Genomic DNA, 23,291 nt, shown 5'->3' on the forward strand with positions numbered 1-23,291 from the left:
GAAACACCCAGCGTCACACATGGCGGGCTAGAATGAGCGGAGGCCGGTTTGAGTGAGAGGAGGCCAGTGGGCTTGAGAATGGCAGCAGCCGGCAGGCTTGTGGCAACCACATGTGACGACCACATGATGCTGGACTCCGCTTCGTCCACGGTGAAAGCCGATCCGGCGATCTGACCCCTTTAACCATTATTTTTAACTTAACCGTTATTGGGCCATTGACCATGACTGTCTACCTGTCTGTCTATTAAGGACCGATCAAAAAAAAAAAAGCATTACAATAAGCTTGAAGTACCTCACATGCAAACAAATAATAATTATAAGACTGAAGGATCCAAGCATATAATTGTAATAAAAGAATATAAAATTAGTATGCATATCAAAAAATGTTGAAAATACAGTTTATATTAGATATATTTATATTAATATTAGATGTCAAGTGACAAAGTATACTTTAAAGAAAATACCGAATTCTTTGATCAAAATGTATATGAATAGACATAAGATCTAATTGTATACACATCTAAATAATAAAATAAAACTATTTTATTATTTTAAAGACTTTTTAAGTTTGTCTGTGTAGGAATACCATTGAAAGACAAATCACAAATGAGATCTATGTACTGTCATAATTGTTTCGCAATAAGATTAAATAGAAAACAAACTTTCCTTCTCAGATTTTTGAGAAAAAAAACAACTATTAATTCCACATATTTCCTCCACAATATGTCAGCTGTCTCAAACTGTGTGTAGATTTGCCAAAATTCAAAGAATGTCAATATGAACATTTCTTCAAAAAAACAAATTCTGTGAGCCGATTTAAAAAAAAATCTATAAAAATTACATGATTCTTGACACACTTTAAAAGTTTGGTTCCCATACTAAAAGCCATGCTTTTTTTTGTTTTTGTTTTTTTCCAAATTTGTAAAATTATCTCTTACGTATCTCTTCGGGGGTCAAAACAGACCTGAATTGTGAGGATGAAACACAACCGAGGATTTATTTTGTCTCACGAGCTATGAATGAGCAACCTCTGATCAATGCAGTTTTCCTCTAGGCTGTTTGATCTGGGTTCTAAATAATCCTTACTATTCTTTTGCTGTTATACCATGACTTTATTTTGCTTCATCCACTGACTACAACTAACTTTCTCTGTTTTTCTGACAGATCTTCGGTCTGATGTCTGTCATCCGCTCATACAGCGGCTCTATGGGGGATGATTTGGAAACCTACAGGACTTTAATGGTAATGGGAGTTCGTCTGGCCACCTGGAATCAGATTCTGGACCCCTGGGTCTATATCCTTCTACGCCGGGCCGTCCTAAAAAAGATTTACCGCATAACCACCGGCCGCAGTGACCTTAAAGGGAGTACATTCCGGCGGTGGGAGATCAGCTCCTTCCAGAACTCCATGAAGAGTGTAATTAATCGGAACTGATGGAGGGATTCCAGAATATGCGTTCTACCATGTGGAAGAGACTGGGAAAAGGGAAAAAATAGGATGTTATTAACCATCCTATTTTGCAGCATTACTGAAGGCAGATGTAAGTTCCTATTGCTTGAATGGTGGATGAAGCAGCATCATACTGGAAGCTGTAATGCAAGTGATGCTCTGGAAATGCAGTGACTTCAATAGGCATTATAATTGAGCACAGTGGGGTTTTGGAAGTAAAAATCCCATTCATTTTCTCCATCAAGAAACTGACTTTAGCAACAATGTATAAATGTTTCTAGACATACCTTCCATTTTTGACATTTAATTGACAAATTTGGGGTTTTCATTTGCAAATTCCTGTTTCCATGCAACAAATATATGTATAAAAAATATGTATTTGAATAACTTTATATTCTGGAACCGAGGCTGCTGAAAAAGTTGGCAGTCACTGTTGCACTGTAGAGTGAGTCTGATAAATGACAATGTGAAATGGATTGCAAACATGCCCTCCGCGTGTCACCTCAATTATTATTATTATTATATTTAAAAAAATAATAAAAATAAAACCCTTAGTTCCCATGTAAACTACAAGAAAAGGGACTCAGAGGACAAGAGGAGTCACAGGAGCAAAGAAAATAAATGTTGTTTCGGTCTGGGATTTAATAAGCTAGTTTGCAGTTGTTCAGGATTAACATGCACCTTCTCTTTTGGTGATTCATTATAGGATTCATTGTAAAATGATGCTTATAGTGAATTCATCAAAATGTCTTTGAACATGAAGCTTTGTTTGGCTTCAGAGCTATTGCACAGGAATCTGTATAGTCCACATACAGTATTACATACAGTCTATAAAAGTCAAATAATGAAGAAATAGTGTAAATATCACTGCAACCTAAAGGCAGAACTTTTACATGTGCATGACAGTTTCAGTGTTCTTGTATCTGTATATTTGTGTCTTGCCCTGTTATTTGTGATCTTGAAAAGCTATGGAATATTATGTTGACCAATAAAGGTTCACTTCTGGAAGAATCTCTCTTTTTATCTCGATGTCAGGATGTTGCATTTCCTACTACTAGGCCTATCTTTCTTTTCAAAACCGGCACTCTGAGGAAAAAAATACAAACTGTCACTGGTGTAGTAAGTTACAACATACAAGGTATCTACCCCTAAATTGTACATATTAATAACTGATATGTACATAGTGTAAATATTAGTACCTAAAGTGGCCATATTGGTACATTTTAAAAGGAACTGCCTCAATTACAATTTTACATTTTTTTCTGAGAGTGAAAAGCAGTTTGGTAAGTAAAGCAATCATTTCTCAAATTAGGAGGGGATCCATCTTTCTTTCTTTTTTTTTTTTAGCATTGTTTTACCTTTTTAGTGACAAATTCCACCAATTGCAAAAATGAAACTATGTTAAATAATACAAGTAAGCATCAAAACAGTTCTCTTTGTTTTTTGTTTTTTTTGGGGGGGGGGGGGGGATAAATTCCTAAAAATTTCCGTTCCCCCGGAGGTCACCTTTTTCTTTGTGTTGCATCGCCCCCAAACGACTGAGCCCGTGTCCTACCGGAAAAAAAAGAATAAAAGTCATATTTAAATAGTCATTCATTTGTTTAATTTAAATACGGTGTCTTCATTTGGTGCATAGAACAATTGACAGTGACACATTTTCTCAGCTGACGGCTTCATTGCCAAGCGAAAGAAAGAAAGAAAGAAAGATGTGTTTGATCTTGCAGTCGCCAGTCTGACTCTGAATGAAAAAGCCACGCCCTCCCCATTCATTCCCGTCTGTCGCTGACGCACCAATGATCCTATTGGTCAACTGATATCACGTGTCACTGTTCCAGCTTCGCGCACGCTGATTCTCCACAGCGGCAGAACGGTGGACGGGTGCATCTTTGTCGCTGCGCTGGTGAGTACATGATAAAAACACACATATCCTTAAATATTACGTGGTTTAAGTGTTTTAAGCTGCAGATGTATCGACTGAGTACTTTTTTTATCTACTCCAAAATATGTAATTTAAACACTTAAATGCAGTAGAAATGTATATATTTGTATAGCAAACGGCTATGGCTAGCGATTAGCAGCTAGCTCCTTATGCATTTCACAAAAACAGCGAGATTTGAGCATTATTTGATGATTTTCTCTTACTTTTATGTCTGAAAGAATGAAATAAGCGTTTATTCTGTCTCATGGTGTAGTTAAATAAAGATTCTGACAGTTTTTTGTTGTTTTGGGGGAGGGTCGCGACCATTTTATCTCATTCGGTAACGTTATATCTAGCCGTGTCTTAAAACCAAATGCGTATCTTGGTTGGAAAGCATTTTTGGGCATCATTAGCCAGGTTTACCTGTACAAACGTAATTTGATCATCTTAAGAACCAAATGTCTTATTAAATGAAGTTAGATGTTTGCGCAGCCCGGTGAACGGCTCTCCCCATTGTTTGGCTGCATTAAAATGGCCGCGCAGCTGTGATGTATACTGCGTTTACCTTGTTTACTTCCAACATTGTGTTGCTTTAGGTACAGCATCAGCTAACTTGCGTGTTTGTTGATTATGAAAGAGATGCATTGTTAGTATTTATGTTCTACTCAGATTTTAGTTACTGGGGCGGTTTCGTCCTGTTTGTTAAATGGGCACAAATTATATAATACAATGATATAAAGTTGCACAGTGAAAAAATATGATTTTAATAATTGCACATTTTTGTTCCTCCAAAATGTATTTGCGTCAATGCTGAAGTGCTTATGCTACATGTTAATATTTGAGGAGAACAGTGCCAGTAGAGCCAAAATGTATTATTATTTGCAAAATTATTATTATATGCATTATGTATTTGTTTTATTTCTAAAATATAATACAGATATTTTCAGAATGCCGTTTTGGGACCCCCAGGGCGTGCTGGGGGGTCTGTGAAATTTTAGAGAATAATAGTGTTTAATAGTGTTAATTTTTAAATAAATATTTTAAAAATTGATTAATGTAAATCATAAAAATGATTCAAACATGTGCAAACTGTGTCGTGTACTACAATGAATAGGCAAGTTATATAATATAACAACTAAATATTTTCCAAGTAATATTTTACACATTACTTTTTAATAATATAAATTGGGCCTTTAATGCATGAAATTGTTGCTTGCTTTTAATACTAAGGGTCTGTGGCATCTAAAAGGTTGAAAAAAACCCTGATATAATACAATGCAGCCTGTCTGTCCTCCTGCTTTTATTTTATTCCAGTTGAGTTTTTTTTTTCTTTTCATTGTTCTTGCCTGGGGTTAGTACAGTTGTGATGTTCGTAGCTGTAGTAAGGGTAAAAAGACATGCCTCACAGCTGTAGAGCAGACGTGAGACGGTTCACTTGTGAATTGTGAGATCAACAAACATTTCCTGCCAATTCTAGGATATATGCTGTGAATGAAAAACACATTTTGCCCAGAACAAAAGGTGAGAACAGCACTGGTGAACATCTGATTTAGCACTTACGTGGCAAGCATGGAGACAATAGCAGGAAATGAGTTCATGTGTCATGTGTTTTAAATTTATATCTATTTAAGATTTCAGTCTGGTAAATAAAAGGGGTTTCCAATCCAAGCGGGTTAGCATAAAGGAGGATTCATGTGTTCGGAGCTGCTTGTTCTGCATCTCTGAATGATATTATGGTTTGTATTTAGTCACTGTTTTTGCTTGCTTTTAATACTAAGGGTCTGTGGCATCTAAATATATATATCATCTGATATAATACAATGCAGCCTGTCTGTCCTCCTGCTTTTATTTTATTCCAGTTGAGTTTTTTTTTTTCTTTTCATTGTTCTTGCCTGGGGTTAGTACAGTTGTGATGTTCGTAGCTGTAGTAAGGGTAAAAAGACATGCCTCACAGCTGTAGAGCAGACGTGAGACGGTTCACTTGTGAATTGTGAGATCAACAAACATTTCCTGCCAATTCTAGGATATATGCTGTGAATGAAAAACACGTTTTGCCCAGAACAAAAGGTGAGAACAGCACTGGTGAACATCTGATTTAGCACTTACGTGGCAAGCATGGAGACAATAGCAGGAAATGAGTTAATGTGTCATGTGTTTTAAATTTATATCTATTTAAGATTTCAGTCTGGTAAATAAAAGGGGTTTCCAATCCAAGCGGGTTAGCATAAAGGAGGTTTCATGTGTTCGGAGCTGCTTGTTCTGCATCTCTGAATGATATTATGGTTTGTATTTAGTCACTGTTTCCATGGAGATCCGAATATGTGATGCTCCTGTGATCTGTAAATATTTCCCATGGTGCATGTAGAAGGATTATATAGATTAGGCCTTGATTTGTGTGGAATCTGAAGCTCAATCAGAATTGCTTTACCTGGGTTTTAACTTCAAATCCTTTTTTGACAATGGTGTTTTTGTATCAACTTCCATTTGTGCCTGCTGAATGAATAAATATAGCCATAACTATATATTGTTATACATTTTGGTTGACTTCATCTTTAAAGGGGTCATATGATGCTTTTTTAAAGATCATTATTTTGTGTATTTGGTGTAACAGTTGAAAGAATTATGTTTTTGCTTCATTATAGGTTTTGACTGATTATTATACATAAAACTGGTTGTTTTCCATTACAGACCAACTGGAGCAGCATTCCTCTGCTACATATAGACCAACACTGCCAAACTGAAGAACTACTTTGTAGCCATTATGGTAAAGTATACATACATCAATGCTTCTGCAGTCTGATTTCTTCCGTATAGTACTAATTAATTATACTAATATGGCAATAATTACACAGAGCAGTCACACTGATTAGGAAAAGGAGAAAGAAGTCTCTTATGCTCACCAAGGCTGCATTTATTTGATAAACAATACAGTAAGATCAGTGATTTTGTAAAATGTTACAATTATAAATAATGTTATATATTTTAGAATGTAATTTATTGCTATGATCAAAGCTGAATTTTCAGCATCATTACTCCATTCTTCAGTGTCACATGATCCATCAGAAATCATTCTACTATGCTGATTTGCTGCTCAAGAAACATTTCTCAATATTATCAGTGTTAAACCGTTATATGCTTTTCATTTTTTCAGAATTCTTTGATGAATAGAAAGTTCAAAAGAACATTTATTTGGAATAGAAATATTTTGAAATATTACAAATGTGTTTACAGTCACTTTTGATCAATTTAATGCATCCTTGTTCAACAGAAGTATTAATTTCTTAAAATAAAAGTTTTACTGACCTCAGGCTTTTGGACAGCACAACCTTTTGGTTTAACTTGTCATGTAAATTAACGTTTTTTTTTCTCTTTGTTTCCGTGAAGCCGCCTCCCATTCGTCATCGCTCCATGCGCATCTTTGTGAACGACGACCGCCATGTGATGGCCAAACACTCCTCTATCTATCCCACCCAGGAGGAGCTGGAGGGGGTGCAGAACATGGTGTCCCACACTGAACGTGCCCTCAAGGCTGTCTCTGATTGGCTGGATGAGCAGGAGAAAGGAAATGCCAATGCGAATGCTTCGGAGTCCGATGGAGATGGCGAGAAAGAGATGTGAGAATATTTAATTGTGACTTTTCTGTTCACTGTCATTTTACTGTGACTGTGTGATTAGTTATTGGTGTGTGTTAGTATCTCGCATGTAACTGCCCATCATATTTTGTCCTCCAGTGATCTAAAGTCAATGGAGCACCCCACACGTTCCCTGCGTGGAGTCATGCGTGTGGGGCTGGTAGCTAAAGGTCTCCTGCTGAAGGGAGATCTTGACCTAGAGCTTGTGCTGTTGTGCAAAGACAAACCCACCATCACCCTGCTGAAGAAAGTGTCTGAGAACCTTGCTGTGCAGCTTAAGGTATGTCTGTATCTCTAATTTTAAACATTATTTACAAAGGCAGGATAAAAAACATGCATGAACCTCAATGATCTGTCCTACAGGTCGTCACAGAAGAAAAATATGACGTTAAACCATGCATCCGCGATGCCACCATTGTCATCAAGAACTCTAAGGAGCCACCGCTGACCCTCACCATTTATCTGACTTCACCTCTCGTGAGGGAGGAGGCTGAGAAGCAGGCTGCCGGAGGTAGGTTTGAAATCACGTGCCTTATGGTTCTTCTAACCACCCCACAACCCCAGAGACAGCAAGATGGGATGATGGACTCAGGCAGGGATATTGTTTATTGGGCCTTCAATGGAGCTTGGGGATATTGTGTTCAGACTAGTCATGTAACACAGATTATGTTTACTGCCACCTGAAGTCTCACAGTTCCATGCAGTGTGATGTTAGTGTTGATGGCCCAATATACAGTAACATAAGTGATGGGTAAAGCTTTAAATAAGACCCAGTTCCCTTTGAAGTATTTAAAAGGAGAGTTTACTGAAGGCTTACTGAGAATTAAGAAACAAAATCACAAACCTTGTTGTTTGCATGTGTTCGTATAATGGAGAAGAAATGGAACGGTTTGCATTGCAGCAAAAATGAGAAGCAGATGTATTGTCGAGCTCTGGTTTGTTCGCCAGGACTTGTTGACCGAGCCTTTCTCAAAGAGGCTGGACGGAGGGCAGGAGGGTTATAGATAATGCTAGACATTAGGACACAGTGTAAAGAATAGATTAGACCCAGCCTGATAATATATGGTCACAGTAACTCAATGGATCTGTAGTTTAGAGAATTGTGGTTAAGTTTAGTAAAGAGCTTTTTTAGGGTTAGAGTGTTGAATAGGGGGAATACCGAAATAAACCGTTTGGGTGAGACAAAACAATTGACCTTTGGCTAAACCCCATTTTTACAATCTTGGCAGCTTTTGCCATTCTCCAGTTTATCAGTTGTTTTTTTTTGTCAATGGAAGTTCTGTCTGTTTGCGTAATTTCAGTAAGTTTTTAGCTGAAATATTGTAAAATGTTGCTACTAAATCTTTAAAGTTGTAAAGTTGCTTTTTCCCTAATCGAAAACCTAAAACATCTGTAATGACTACGTTTGTTCCTACATTAATATTAATAATTGTGTGACATGTTATTTATGTATTGATTATAGAGGAACCATTTTTGGCCATCTTACAGTTGTTTTTAAATGAAACTTCTCCCTTTGCAGTTTTTAGTCATTTAACTGTAAACTTCTACTCTTTAAAAAAAAAACAAGCAGATTATGGTACTTTGCATTGTCCCAATTTAATCCAATTAATATAACAAAAATTATATGCAATCAAGTTTTACCACGCTTTCTGCACGTTTTACTAAAAAATAACAATTAACACACCTGTGGTTGGTTCCAGCAAAACTTGTATAAGCGATGCAACAGCAACCAAGGGTGGCGGGGCTTAGCGAAGGGTCAATCGAGAGCAAACTTGAGGCCGATCTCAAAGCCTAGCTCTATCTGTGACCCCCGGTTAGTGACGCCTGCCTTAGACCATCACAAGCCATCAGTTTTGCTGCAGTGTGGACTCGTTTTGATCATACCTCTTGTGTATCTGACTACTGCTGCCTGTGGTTCAAAATCTGATTCTCTCTGTCAAGCCTTCTAGTTTGTCGATTTTAGGGACGCTGGACCTTTGACCAACTGGACGCTCTCTGTCTCGGAAGGGGCAAGGCAGTGCACCCAGAAAAAAAAAAACAAGGGGGCGAGGGGGAGGGGTTCCCCCATGTCAAACACACAAATGCACTCAGATCTCACTGATACACACATTTTTAGCCATAGAAGAACCTCCCTTTAACATTCACTCACTGTACACCTTCATGCCACAAAATACAGCCACAAGGGCTCTGTTCCAAATCATAGTGTGCTGCCTACCTAGACGCCATCTTGAGGCATCATAGGTGAAGACAGTGGCAGAAAATTGTTGCCGAAATCTAAGACGGCATCGCATGTAGTTAGTCCAGAATGCATTGGGCATAAATTACATTTGTGCATTTTGGCAGATGCTTTTATCCAGTGCGTTATGAAAACACTTCCACACACATTTTTACCCGTTAAAAAAAAATAAATAAAAATTTACATTTTTTTATGTAAAGCAAACTATATATAGGCTTATATATAGGCTTTTAAACTACTCTTTTATAATATTTCAATAATATTGTGACTTGCCATGAAAATAGCCAAGGAATTTGGCATGCCATTAAAACACCAACCAACCAAAGCGTTATGATGGTTTTGTGGCGAAATTTAATCTAAAATGTTGTACTTTCATGTAAAGTGTTGTTTTACGTAAATCTTTTTATCAGTTAACCCTTTAGGCGACCGTTTTTTTTTTTTGGAAAAATGCTGGATTTTGACATCAAGATTTCAAATGCTTGTGGCTTGAAAGGGCTTAAAGATAGAGATCTAATGTAAATTAGAAAAATGTTGGGCATGACCGAAAGTTTATGTGGGGTGTAAATATACTCATATAATTTGCATATTATGACGTCATCAGGGGGCGGCCCTCTTGAATGTCATAATATTCATGAAATAATAGATATTGAATTGATGTTTGAACTTATTTGCATGTTTGTTTGTTTTTTGTCTTTTTATCCTCATTCCAAATGATCAGAAAAGAGGAAACCAACAATAAAACAGGAGAAAGTACTAAATTATTACTATACTTTATAGTAGTACAGCCCTCTACCGACACCTTGGCAATTGAATCGCCATTGGCTAGTAAATTTTTTTGTTTACTCGCCAGACTGATAAAAAAAAAAATAATAATATATATATATATATATATATTAGTACAGTTTCAGATATTTATAAAACTGTGCCATTTTACAAACATATATGTGTGTGTGTTTTAAAATGGCACAGTTATATAAATATCTGAAAGTACACTCTTAACATCAGTCAGTCAAGCATAATGATAATCAATATTATTTAACCCTTTCGCACGTGAGTTTAAAATATTCTAGCTGAGCCCCGAGCGTGAGTTTTTTTTTAGGCGACAGTTATTTTAGAATGTATTGCCCATTTCCATGGCGGCGCGTCATGCTTGTCATGTGACACAACGCAGCCACAATAGCTCTGTATGACACATGCATCGCTTTTATTTAGTTTTTCCGGTTTTATTCAAAATATTCAGCCGAGTCGTACCACGCAGTGGAAAAGCACCATATTTGATTAAGTATGACATCTTGTCGCAATTTTGCGACTTTGGTGCTTAGAGGGTTAATTCAAAAGTAGCATTATAAATGGTTCTGTCTATTTAAAAATAGACTGTTTTACTCAGTATTTCTGTGTGCTATATATTTTATTACTTGCACATATTGGAGTGAACCATGAACATTTATGTGTGTTTTTAGTTTAAATTTAAAATTTTAATTTAAATGATCTCTAGCCTACTAATTAAAAATTTTCTAATAATGTGTTAAAGCAATTTTAATGATGCTTTTATAAAAAGGCTCATTCAAAGTTCAATATATTTGTGGTGGAAGTAGGAAACGACTCGATTTATCGTTTTTATTGTCGAGTGTAGCCTCACTTGGGTTTGGAACAGAGCCGGATGCTCCGCCCACTTGTAGATTTCTGTCCTGCTGTTGTGTACTAGTACAGGAAGGGTTGCTCTTGTTTAGGGGGGTTCCCCCTCCTCTCCCCTCCACTGCCTTTGGTAGGGGTTATCTGCCTCCTCCTCCCCCGGCCGTGAGACAGAAAAACCCCTTGGTCAAACCGTACCTTGTCTTCTTATTCCACCTGCCAATAGAAACGCTATCAGTCAACGATCCCCCGGATGTACTGGACAGGCAGAAATGCCTGACTGCCTTGGCGTCCCTCCGCCACGCCAAGTGGTTCCAGGTTTGCATCTTGTCTTTATTTGTCTTCTAGTAGTTAAGTTTGTTTTTATTTTGTTTCTGTGTTAACCTTATTTCATGCTGTATTCTTGTTCTTTATTTTTTTTTCAGTTGTTTGTGTGGATGTTTTTCTGTGTAGATTTTATTTGTGGGAGTGTATTTGCCTCCGGTAGAATGTCATATTCTTGCTGGATGGTTTTGGATTGCGTTGCCAAGGACATCTTTGTCAGTGCTGTCTGACCTCTGCCTGGCTAATTTAACTAAGTGTATTTTCGCATCGATAGCTGTTTATTAACTTTTTGAGACGTCATTGCCAGTACCAGCTGCCGCTTTTACAGTCCATTTTAATATTTGATGTTTTTGAACGCCTTGATTTTAAATTTAAATGCATCAACACAAATGGCAGGTGCAATATTTCTGCAGCCAGCATACCGTTTGGTGCACTTCACTGGAGAATTATTTTTTCTGAGATCATCCGATTTGTCCTTTTGCAAATGTTCTGGGTTCAGTGCAATTTAACTTTGCACTATATTGATTGCCACAATTAATTTTCATGACTAACAGTGTTATAATGGAATGCGGACAGGAATAGTAATATAAAAATTATAAATTAATAACTTCTATTCATCACAGTTTCCACAAAAATAATAAGCAACACAAATTGTTTTATTGTAGGTAATAAATAATTACATGAATAATATAATTAAAATGTTAACTTATCTTATTGTAATAATATTTCACAATACTACTTTTTTTTTTTTTACTGCAGTTTTGATTTAAAAAAAAAAGCCATATATGCTGCCTCAAACTTGTTGAACACAGAACATTATTATAAGAATTTAATTCAAGTACCTGCAGAAAATCTTTTTGTCAGCTTATATTCATGCCAAGAAGGAATATTGCACCTTTCCGCCATATTAGTGTGTTTATGGTTTCATTGATGCCCTGCAGTGCTTTAAAAATGCAGCTGCACTTCCCAGATTTAATCCATATCTAGTATCTTTTATTCGCTTGTATCAACTCAGTTCTGATATTTAATGTCTAATCGGAAGGCCAGGTGCAACCACAAGCCCTGTTGTGTTCCTCATCTCTTGAGCTTGACATTTTTAATCTGCTCTTTTAATATCTGTCATATATGTAGCTTCTCAACTGAGTAACATGTTTTTTTTTTTTATAACTAACCATTATTATAATTAACCATTTGCCGCCCTCTCTACATTGCTAATGCTTATCGACACACATTATTCAGTATCGGCAAATCTCACCCCCTTTCTTTGTTTATTGCTTTGGTGTTGTGCCACATTATGAGTGCATGAGATAAACCGGGGGTTTGTATCCCTCCTGCTTTTGTCTCTAGGCCAGGGCTAATGGACTACGCTCCTGTGTGATTGTCATCCGTATCCTGAGGGACCTCTGTGCTCGTGTTCCTACCTGGGCCCCTCTGCGAGGATGGGTAAGTACAAAAACAACCCGAGATTTAGATTATAGGGGTGGTGGATTTTTAAATTGCAACAAAAGCTGATGTAAAATTACGCATGCATTAAAAAGAGCGCTGCATTAAAAGAGAATGGCTGTTCATTCTAATCACAGAAAATGAAGAGCTGGTCCACTAAGCCGTAGCGCTATATATATATCTTTTTGTTTTAACATTTATTTATTTTTGCATTGAAATGTAGACTCTTAAGTGAATTGCATTAAATTGCCCATTTACCCATTTTTGTCAATTTAATGCTTTCATTTGGTATGTTTTAATTCATTTAATGCAATTAATTTGCTATTCATTTGAGTTGAGTTTGATGAATTTATTTTATTACAGTTTACGTGAATATTCAAGCAGGTAAAAGTAAGCTGTTTTTCGTAGTTTTACTTTTTTTTTTTTTTCTTTTTCATATACAGGGTGTCCGTGGGGTCTTAAAGTATTAAAAGTTGATCAATCAATTTAGAGAAAATTAAGGCCCTTAAAAAGTCTTAAATGCCATTTTCCAAGGTATTAAATTTTGTATCATCTTTTCATTATGTATATTTGTCGAATAGTGGGGTTCTGTGTATTTTATAGAATCCCGCAAGATTTGACGTCATCTGTTACGGCTCTCACTGACTGACTGCTACGCTGCGTGGTAGTGCGCGGGGCTTGTTGATCCCGCTCTCACTGAATTTCTGACCATTACCGCATGCTCCCATCTGCTCCCGTGATATTTGTGTCCGTTCCCGCAAACATTTTAATATTGTATATAATTTTCGTGCATCAGGGTGCCTCTATCAATATGTGGGGTATTTAAATCCCCTTTGAATGAGCGCTCGCTGTCGTAGTTCACTTTCGATTTCACGATCGCGCGTGCACTGTGTAAAGGGAGCACATCCTACGATAAAAGATATTGTCAATGAGCTCGGGATCTGTTGATGAGCAAATCCTCCAACATCTTGTCAGTTATCTCTCCTTACTTTTGACCCGTGATCAGTCAAATCTGACTTCTGCAGCTCATGTTGGATGCAGGGTTGTTGTTTTTTTTCCACGAAATTGGGTTGCTTTTAAACTGTTGCCATGGGTTGATTTTCCCCAGTGGGTTAAAGGTTTGAAATATTGCATAAATTACATTTGGTTGAAATGCTTGTACTGAAATATTTTGCATTCTACATGTAATAAAACTGCTAAATGTTTTGGGCCACACTAAGTAGGAAGCATTTGAGCTGTGTTTATGATAAATGTGCATAACAGTGACCGTAAAATATGGACTCATTGCCCCGTTAGCTCGGAGAGTTTTATTTTCTCTCCTCAATAAATTTTGTCAGTTGTTTTGTTTATTGGTCTAATTCTTGTTTCTTGGGTTGCATTGGTTAGTCACTCAATTAATTGTCTTGTGCTTCGTTCTCCCCTTCTGAATTATGTTGTATTGATAAGGAGTTATCACAAAGTAAGTCTGTTTAGTTGTGCTATCTTACAATCAATATATAGTAAATGTACGTTAGTGTCGCCGATGTAACTGGTTAAAACTTGAAGTGGCGATGAGGTCTTAAAATGTATGGAAAGAGTCTTAAAAAAAGGTCTTAACATTTATTAAATGTAACTCCATGATTCCTGTATATACCCTGATAGAAAATGTCGATTCTTCATGACTATTTGAGAATTAATGTGATATAATAATAAATTTTTTCTGCAAGCGTTGGGTCCCCCCCCCTTAATCATTTTTGAATATAAACGTTTGCTAATATTATTTATACGTTTGCATCCATGTGATGTAGCTCTTGTTTCTTGAAGCCCTTAGAACTGCTGTGCGAGAAGGCGATTGGCACTGGGATTCGGCCAATGGGAGCTGGAGAAGCGCTCCGTAGAGTTCTTGAGTGTCTCGCATCTGGAATCCTCATGACTGGTAAGTCAGCTCCACATTTCATATCTAAAATAGATTACAAAATGACTGTCTGTCACATTATAGCACTCTTGCAATAAAGTGCTCTTTAAAAAATGTAAGTAGTTACTGTTGTATTGTATCGACCGTTGTGATGATGTATAGAATACGACAAAGATGCTTTTGTCATTTCTTAATTTGAATGTGAATCTATCTGCTTTAGAAGGTTCAGGCATTTGTGACCCTTGCGAAAAGGAGCCAACAGATGCCATTGGTCACATGGATCGCCAGCAGCGGGAGGACATCACCCAGAGTGCTCAGGTTTGTCCACAATTTGCTGTTTTTATTACAGTTTTGCATTTGATTGCTTGCAGATCTCATTTGAGCATTTTGAGTGACGTTGTCATCTTTTTGATTAACAGCATGCCTTAAGGCTTTCAGCTTTTGGACAGCTGCACAAAGTGCTCGGTATGGACCCGCTTCCTTCAAAAATGCCTAGAAAACCAAGGAGTGAGACACCTATTGACTACACAGGTAAAATTGAGTGGAAGTGGACATTTTTCTTTACTTGATGGATGATTTGTTGTGTAACAAATCCATCTATTTTGAGGGAGAAACTTGACTTTTGTCGTCTTTCATCTCCATAGTTCAAATCCCACCCAGCACAACCTACATGCCGCCAATGAAACGCCCCATAGAGGAGGAGGAGGCTACTGATGACAAGAATCCAAACAAGAAGAAGAAGAAATTGCAAAAGAAATGTAAATGCTGTTCATATGTTCACAATCTGCTTATAGTGGAATTATGCATAACATTGCACACAAAACATAACTTGTCTTCTGGCCTTCAGCTCCAGAGGAGAAGGCAGAGCCGCCACAGGCCATGAATGCCCTGATGCGTCTGAACCAGCTGAAGCCGGGTCTACAGTACAAACTCATCTCTCAGACTGGGCCCGTTCATGTGCCGGTGTTTACTATGGCTGTAGAGGTGGACGGAAAGAACTTTGAAGCATCTGGTCCCTCCAAACGCACTGCGAAACTACACGTAGCTGTCAAAGTAAGACACCTTGATGTAGAAGATCAATTATTTGGCTTAATGAACCAGTCTGAAACTAGAAACTGAATGTTTTAATTCCTTCTCCAGGTGTTGCAAGATATGGGTCTGCCAACGGGATTGGAGCAAAAGATAGTTGAACTGGTGAAACAGGAGGAGCCGGTGACCACTCAGGAGACTTTGCCCGCTGTGACCCAAATGGAGCCAGAACCAGCACCAACCGCAGACAGCCCCACTGACGAGGTACCAAAGATTTATTTATTTTTTTAACAACATGTATCCATATAGTGGCTTATAATTAAAGAGCATCTTGTGGGCAGTTTTATAATGCAAATAAAAATGAAAGGGTTAAATAAAATAATAAAAATGAATGCACTTGTTCTGTGTTAAATTGATCAAAAGTCAATAAAGACTTGTATAATGTTACAAAACATTTCTATTTTAATGAAATGCTGTATTTACTATTCATCAAAGAATTCTGAGGAAGAAAAAAATGTTTCCACAAAAATAAGCAGCACAACTGTTTTAACGTTGATAATAGTAAGAAATGTTTCTTGTGCATCAAATCAGTATATTAGAATGATTTCTGAAGGATCAAGTGACACTGAAGACTGGAGTAATGATGCTGAAAATCCAGCTTTGCCATTACAAAAATAAATAACATTTTAAGACATATAACAATAGAAAACGGTTATTTTAAATAGTAATAATTTTTCACAATATTAATGTTTTTACTGGTTTTTTTTTGTTTTTTTTATCAAATAAATGCAGCCTTGTTGAGCATAAGAGAATTATTTCAGAAACATCACTGAATTTACTTTAACCGTAATGTTTTACATGCAAAAAAGTGCAAATTAAATTCATTATGGTTTAATTTTGACTGATTAGTTGCACCAAACCTCTAATAAGGCATGTTGTTCAGTCTTATAAGAGCTTGTTCCTCCTTTTTCGCTTTCTCAGAGTGCTAAACAGCAGGGGCCCATCCTAACCAAGCATGGAAAAAACCCTGTCATGGAGCTCAACGAAAAACGCAGAGGACTGAAGTACGAGCTCATCTCTGAGACCGGTGGAAGCCACGACAAGCGCTTCGTCATGGAGGTGAGGACATGAACTCGGAGACGCATTCTAGTTCTTCATATTGCGTTTTTGTAATGTTGAATTCTCATTTCTCTTATTTTTCCTTCCTGACTTCAGGTGGAGATTGACGGGCAAAAATTTCAGGGTGCAGGATCCAATAAAAAAGTGGCAAAGGCCTACGCAGCACTTGCAGCCCTGGAGAAGCTCTTCCCAGAAGGCTCCAACTCGGAGGCAAACAAGAAGAAGAAAATGCCTCCAATGGTATGCCTGTTTCTTCCTGTTTTCAGTGTCATTATTATCTCCACTTATATATTCCATGGATAATTGTCTGATTTGCTAATTTTAGCACCCCGCTGGATTTGGGATGGTGAGTGGGCCGCCTGCTGACATGGCAATGAATCCCAGGGGCAGAGGAAGAGGACGTGGCAGGGGCCGAGGTCGTGGATTTAATGGTGGAGGATTCAATCAAGGTACAGCTCCATTGCTGTCTGAAAGCATCGCTTTGCATTAGGGATTTGGACAAACCTTAACACTCAGAGACCCAGCTCTGAATCAAACTATTTAATACCTAACTTTCACTGAATATGGATAAAAACTACACGTAACACTGTGCTGACACACTGAAGTTTCTAACATCAGTTTTGGTGGGAAAAATTGTTTGACATTAACCGCCATAATTCTTAACACTTGAATTATGAATTTAAAGTCTTGGTTTATCAAAAAGTAGTGGTGAATTTTTGCAACCCTAAATTTTGCCTAAAGAATATAGTTTTTATAACTAATGTCTTCCTTGAGCATGAATTATACCTCAAATTGTGTCTAATAAAACAACTCCTGTAGACTTGCATTTGAACATATACATATTCTTATCAATATTCTTGTCTCCTTTTAGGTGGATATGGGACGTATGGATATGGCGGCAATAACAACTCTGGCTACAGTGAGTATTTTCCTATTTCTCACTGGTGCCATTGATTCTACTCTTTTCTTTTCTTTTTATACCTTTTAGCATTTTTATCCTTGTTAATTAGTTTAACCACAAGACTTGTCTTTATGGCACAAGTTGTTGCCATTTTTGACTTCATCTCAAATTAAATAGTCTGTGCACTTTGCTCTGGATCTATTTAAACTGCTGCTCTGGTAGTTTTGGGGACATGTTAATGATGTCTTTAATGTGAGTGTCCGTTATTGTATTTTCCTTTTGATTTTACATTTCTCTGCTTTGTTGTGCCATGGGACGCAAACTTTCCTCGGCGAAAAATGAAAAATGTTCCCAACATGCCAACGCCACTTTCTGAGGAAAGACCTTCTTGAGGGTGACCGGAGCAGAGAAATCTAAAAAGACAAAAAAACACAAATTATCTTTGACCTTGATGATATCCGATTGACATCCTTGACTCATGCCTGGTGACGTTTGTCATGGCATGCCAAACACAGAAGACGTCTAATTCTGTGCTTCTCTGCTCTGTCTCACCCTTTAGGTGACTTTGTCTCAGACTCCTATGGCTACCACGAGTTTGCGACATAAACCGCCCAATGTTTTCAATAAGCACACATGAAAAATAGAGAGAGAGGGGAAAAAAACACTGGCTACCCACACTATGAACTCGTTTCCTTGTGATGCATCATCCACAATCTCACCTCAAAAAACCTGCACCAACGATCAACTAACACTGTGGATGTGAACGGGAGTTTCTGCCTACGGAAATCAAGAAAAGCAAGACACTCTGACGTATTATTTGTGCCGCGATCAGTGCAGTTGAGCAATGTGATTGGCTGGTGAATGGTCACAAAGTAGCGGACTGACATTTCATAAAGACTGTATCTTCACTGCAGCTCTCAAGTCACTGTATAAGCCATTTTGCCAACAGTTTAGTTGTTTTTCCTGGAATAATGTTCCTGGTGGATTTTTAATTGTCACTTCCATAAATTGCCATGTCTTTAATGTTTTAAAGTTTATTTATTTTTCTTTTTTTAATTGTGGTGAATGCCATTGATTGTGAGAAATTGGGTTTGTGAAGAGTAGGCACAGATTTTTAATATCAGAATATTATCAATTCTGTGAACTATTGAACAAATGGGGTTTATTTGCTGCGTTTTTGTTTTTAAATTGATGTTTGTGGATTACGTCTTATTTTGCAATAAATTTGAGTTAATTTACAAATCTGTGATATATATGTAAATTTTTATTATTTTTTTTTTCTTTTTTTGAAATTTATACAGATTTGCATCAGGTTTTGTGAAGATTTTTTTTTTTTGTGTGTGTGTAAATGTATGTTTTTATTAAATGGTTTAGCTAGTATTACGATTGAAACCATTTTCACTCTTCTATTTATTTGCTATTTTGGCCTCTTATATTCAGTCCAGAAAAGTCTTTATTTACAGATATGCAAAGACAGTATTTATTACCGCAATTGCTTTTGAACCACTTGTAGCTTGTTTTGCAAAGCTAAATTAGTATTAAGCTGATTTTGAGCATGCAAAATTGTTTTGGACAGTGCAACGGTCGTGATATGACATCAAACTCTGCAGCACCCTTTTTTTTTTTTATTCAGTGTATAACAAATCCAAAATGTAAAAATATACAATCTACCCCACTTTCCTGCAATTCTGCAAAGTTTGAGTTCTTCTAAATCAGCTATGACATACTGGTTTTCTATTGGTCACGTCTTGATGTGATACAAATTCTCAGGTCCAAACTTGAACTTTGTAGAGCAGCGAAATGTGAAACATCTTAACAAGAGCTTGCATTTCCGCTCTCTCGCATTTGCATGCGTTTAAATGGAAGTGAATGGAATGAAAAGTGTAGTGTGAGACATTTACTATTTCAAAGTGAGAAAATGTGGATTAGTAAGTGGTTTTATTAAAGTATATTTTGTATCAAGTTTGTGTACAGAAAAATTCTGTTAGGTTCACTACTTAAAAGCCAGTAATATGTTGATTCAGATTTATAATGTGAATTCAATTCGAATAAAATGTCCATCTGTTAACATTTACTGCATCATTCCTCTTCAGATTTCTTTAATAATGGAGGGTCTAATGGTGGACCGGTGGCCTCAGGTCCTGGATCATCAGGTCCAGGCACAAACCTGTCTTCTGGGGGAGCAGCAGGGGCGACTGGTTTCGGCTCGTATTATCAGAGTGATGGTGGCTACTCGTCCCCTACCGGAACCCCCAAACCGGCCGGTAAGAAGCCACCCATGCACCAAAACACCAAGCCTCAAGGATCCGGAATTGGCCAAGGGGGTTCCTTTGGTCAGTACAGCCAGGGCTTTGGACAGAAAAAGAACTTCGGTCAGGCTCAAGGTGGTGGTGGAGTAGGAGGAGGAGGAGGAGGAGGTGGAAACTTCAACTACAGCACTGCTTATCCCTCACAGGTGACCGGAGGACAGGACTACAGCTATGAAGGTAACGAAAACACTCTTGAGTTACAAGAATAGTTCACCCAAAAATTGACACTTGCTGAAAATGTACTCACCCTCAGGCCATCCAAGATGTAGATGAGTTGCTGCTTCATCTAAACAGATTTAGAGAAATTTATCATTGCATCACTTGCTCACCAATGGATGCTCTGCAGTGAATGGGTGCCGTCAGAATGAGAGTCCAAACAGCTGATAAAAACATCACAATAATCCACAAGTAATTCACACCACTCCAGTCCATCAGTTAATGTCTTGTGAGCAAAAAGCTGTGTTTGTAAGAAACAAATGCATCACTAAGACATCCTCTATCCATATAATATTGCTTTCTCCAGTAAAAATAAAAAATTGTCGTCTGAATCGGGAGCGAAATATGCACAGATCAAGCAAAAACAGTCCAAAACAGTTCTAAACAAATATGTGGGTGGATTTTTGATGTGAGAGAACAACAGGGGATGAACTTTTTCACTGGTGGAAGCGTTATTATGGATTACGAACACTTTTTGGCTAAAGGTTTGAAGATAAAACACCTTAATGATAAATTTATTTACAAACAGTTTTTCACTTCACAAGACATTAATTGATGGACTGGAGTGGTGTGGATTACTTGTGATGTTTTTATCAGCTGTTTGGACTCTCATTCTGACGGCACCCATTCACTGCAGAGCATCCATTGGTGAGCAAGTGATGAAATGATAAATTTCTCCATTTCATTTTCAGCTAATTTTAACTTGAGTGAAATGTTCCTTTAAGACCCATTCACACCAAAAACTATAATGACAACTATATTAACATCAACACCAACGTTGTTTATTATAAGTTACACTGTCTATTGCTTTAAATGCTGAAGATCTTTAAACTCAGGTAGATTCTTATTGGTTGTCAATTATTTTTTTCGTAAATCAGCTGTGGGAAAACTATTGTCATTATCATTATAGCTGTGGTCTTAGAATGACTGTCAAAACTTTATCATTATAGTTGTCATCCTTGGTGTAAACGGGCCTTAACTGTGTTTAATGTTGTAGTGTTTTTTTTTACTAATTCTGATTGGTCTCTCACAGGTTACAGCAACCAGTCAAACTACGGTTCACAGGGCGGAGCCAACCAGAATTTCGGTGGTAGCTCCACCTCCTATAACAGTGGACCAGCAGGGTACGGCCGGGGCGATCCCAGTATGAACTACCAGTATCGATAAAGTATCCTGTGTGCAGTCCTGCATCATCATTTCCAAACATGGAGCATCATCCGTTTTGATTCTGTTGTTATTGATTTTTGGTTTCTATCACCAACACCTGAGCTAAAAAAAAATAGCAGTCTCTAAACTTTGTGCAAAATAGTGTATTTTCATGTTTCTTTTGAAGTTCAAATCTGTGAACTCCCCCAAACTACTGCCCTCACAAGGGAGAAGTGAAATAAACCCAAAGCGACGCATGTGAGGACCTGATCATTTGGTAATATGCAGTGACTGGACGCTCAGTCCTCGAGTGATTTTAACCATTCAGACATGTACAAATATAAGATGCATCAGTCTCAAGCTGTAAATCTTTAGTTTTTATTTTCTTCTGTTTGACCAGCAACATTTCATGATTTTTTTCCCTGTAATTGTAGGCTTTTCTTTTAAATTATGAATGCACATGTGACATTGTTTTAAATGGTTATGTGATTGTGAAAGTTGTGATGTGTCAGATCGATGTATAACTGGCTGTTTTGGGTGGGGGACCTTTATTTTTCCGAGCAACGTTTAAAGAATGTGTGGTGTTTGTAATAAAGGATTTTATTTTGGAGGATATCTGATTTCTGCTGTATTTTTGAATGCACATCTCCAGGTGTTTTGGTTATACTTGTTTTTATATAACCTATACAATTTAGTCAAAAAGTCACATTCAAATCTGGCATTAAAAATGTAATCAAGCATTTTAAACTTGAAAATGTAACTTGTTTTAGGATCTAAAATGTGCTTTTTACTAAATGTGAACGCCACGATTGAAAACGCATATAAGAATAGTGTAAAGAAAATATATTTTGTGTTTGAAGGAGTAATAATAAACACAGACACGATATTAATATACAGAACATTAAAAAATAAAAAGAATTGTAAACACGATTGAAAACGGCAATAATTATTTGTACAAAAATGTAATAAATACATTGCCGCTCTAAATATACAGAATATTTTTCTAATAATAAAGGTGTGTAGACGGCATGATTGAAAACGCCGGTAATGGTGAAAACCACAATAATGTAAATATAAATATTTTGTTCAATGGTGTAGTAATAAATAGTACATAATATTTTAATAAAGGCTTATGGACCGCATGATATTAATAACTACAATGTAAAAAATATTTATGTTTCAAAGAAATAAATACAGAGCCGCTCTTCGTGGTTTACGGTAAAGTAATGTCGTGCGTTTTTGTTACTGAGCTTACGGCTGATGTGACGTCATGTCCGTTTCCCCGTCCGAGCGCAAGGCGACTCCAGCATGGCTGACACCGGGCTTTTGGAATCACTCTTACGGCTGCTGGAGAAGGTGGACGGCGGCACTGACAGCCAGGATGTGGCAGCCGATCTCGGGGTGGATCATCAGGTGATCGTCGGCGCGGTGAAGAGCCTGCAGGCGCTGGGAGAGGTGAGCAGATCCCGCAGCACCGGCACGCTCTGACTGATGCAACAGCGGCGCAAACCAGAGTCATTCAATCCGGTTGATCTGTGTGTACATCACTCCAATCATGCGGAGCAGCGCATTACAATGAAGTCATCTTACAGACTTTCATACCCGCTAACGTAAATGATGTTATGTCGTATCTTTCTTTTAATCACCCCTAAGCAAGCTGCAACTGTTTTAACCCCTTAACTGTCACCCCCATTTTTTTAAATAGGCATGAAAGTGCACTATCCAAACTTAGTTATGTCGTATCTTTCTTTTAATCACCCCTAAGCAAGCTGCAACTGTTTTAACCCCTTAACTGTCACCCCCATTTTTTAAAATAGGCATGAAAGTGCACTATCCAAACTTAAATTGTTGTAATTTATGAACACTGTGGAATACAGACCTAAGGTTGGCAGATTATTGCAAAAGTGGAATTTTTCCAAAAAAATTAAAGTATCAAAAAGTTATAGAAGTTTATTTTTACTGTAATGAAAATGCACTATACTCATTTTATTTTATATATAATAAATATTTTACATAACAGGTTTTACTCTAAAATTGGTATAC

The 23,291-nt window shown here is 37.3% G+C and overlaps 3 protein-coding genes across 5 annotated transcripts in view; all 3 read left to right on the forward strand.

Moving 5' to 3' along the window:
• The window catches only part of LOC107653452 (prostaglandin E2 receptor EP1 subtype-like), a 7,027-nt gene extending 4,590 nt beyond the window's left edge, over positions 1 to 2,437 (forward strand). The window contains exon 3 of the mRNA XM_016440166.1: positions 1,165 to 2,437. Within this exon, the coding sequence (XP_016295652.1) occupies positions 1,165 to 1,434 (270 nt within the window). The 3' untranslated portion in view covers positions 1,435 to 2,437. The remainder of the gene's footprint in view (positions 1 to 1,164) is intronic.
• A 786-nt stretch (positions 2,438 to 3,223) lies between these two features.
• Positions 3,224 to 21,482, forward strand: LOC107653468 (interleukin enhancer-binding factor 3 homolog). Of its 2 annotated transcripts, XM_016440181.1 has the most exons (19): positions 3,224 to 3,349; positions 6,056 to 6,131; positions 6,752 to 6,981; positions 7,099 to 7,279; positions 7,363 to 7,510; positions 11,094 to 11,185; positions 12,539 to 12,634; positions 14,438 to 14,549; positions 14,749 to 14,846; positions 14,948 to 15,059; positions 15,173 to 15,286; positions 15,376 to 15,581; positions 15,669 to 15,821; positions 16,539 to 16,676; positions 16,773 to 16,916; positions 17,002 to 17,125; positions 17,548 to 17,595; positions 19,671 to 20,063; positions 21,136 to 21,482. In XM_016440181.1, the coding sequence occupies exons 2-19, from the start codon at positions 6,129 to 6,131 to the stop codon at positions 21,267 to 21,269; spliced, it is 2,526 nt and encodes an 841-aa protein (XP_016295667.1). In that variant the 5' UTR covers positions 3,224 to 3,349; positions 6,056 to 6,128; the 3' UTR covers positions 21,270 to 21,482. The 2 variants fall into 2 exon arrangements, with proteins under 2 accessions (XP_016295667.1, XP_016295668.1); XM_016440182.1 differs by lacking the exons at positions 19,671 to 20,063; positions 21,136 to 21,482 and adding an exon at positions 18,137 to 18,765 and having other exon boundaries at positions 3,226 to 3,349.
• Positions 21,483 to 22,516: 1,034 nt separating this feature from the next.
• The window catches only part of farsa (phenylalanyl-tRNA synthetase subunit alpha), a 12,424-nt gene continuing 11,649 nt past the window's right edge, over positions 22,517 to 23,291 (forward strand). For both annotated transcript variants that reach the window (XM_016440185.1, XM_016440184.1), the window contains exon 1: positions 22,517 to 22,703. In XM_016440185.1, the coding sequence (XP_016295671.1) occupies positions 22,557 to 22,703 (147 nt within the window). In that variant the 5' untranslated portion in view covers positions 22,517 to 22,556. The remainder of the gene's footprint in view (positions 22,704 to 23,291) is intronic.

The sequence above is a fragment of the Sinocyclocheilus anshuiensis genome, unplaced genomic scaffold, assembly GCF_001515605.1.
Source record: "Sinocyclocheilus anshuiensis isolate Anshui unplaced genomic scaffold, SAMN03320099.WGS_v1.1 scaffold383, whole genome shotgun sequence".
NCBI lineage: Eukaryota > Metazoa > Chordata > Actinopteri > Cypriniformes > Cyprinidae > Sinocyclocheilus > Sinocyclocheilus anshuiensis.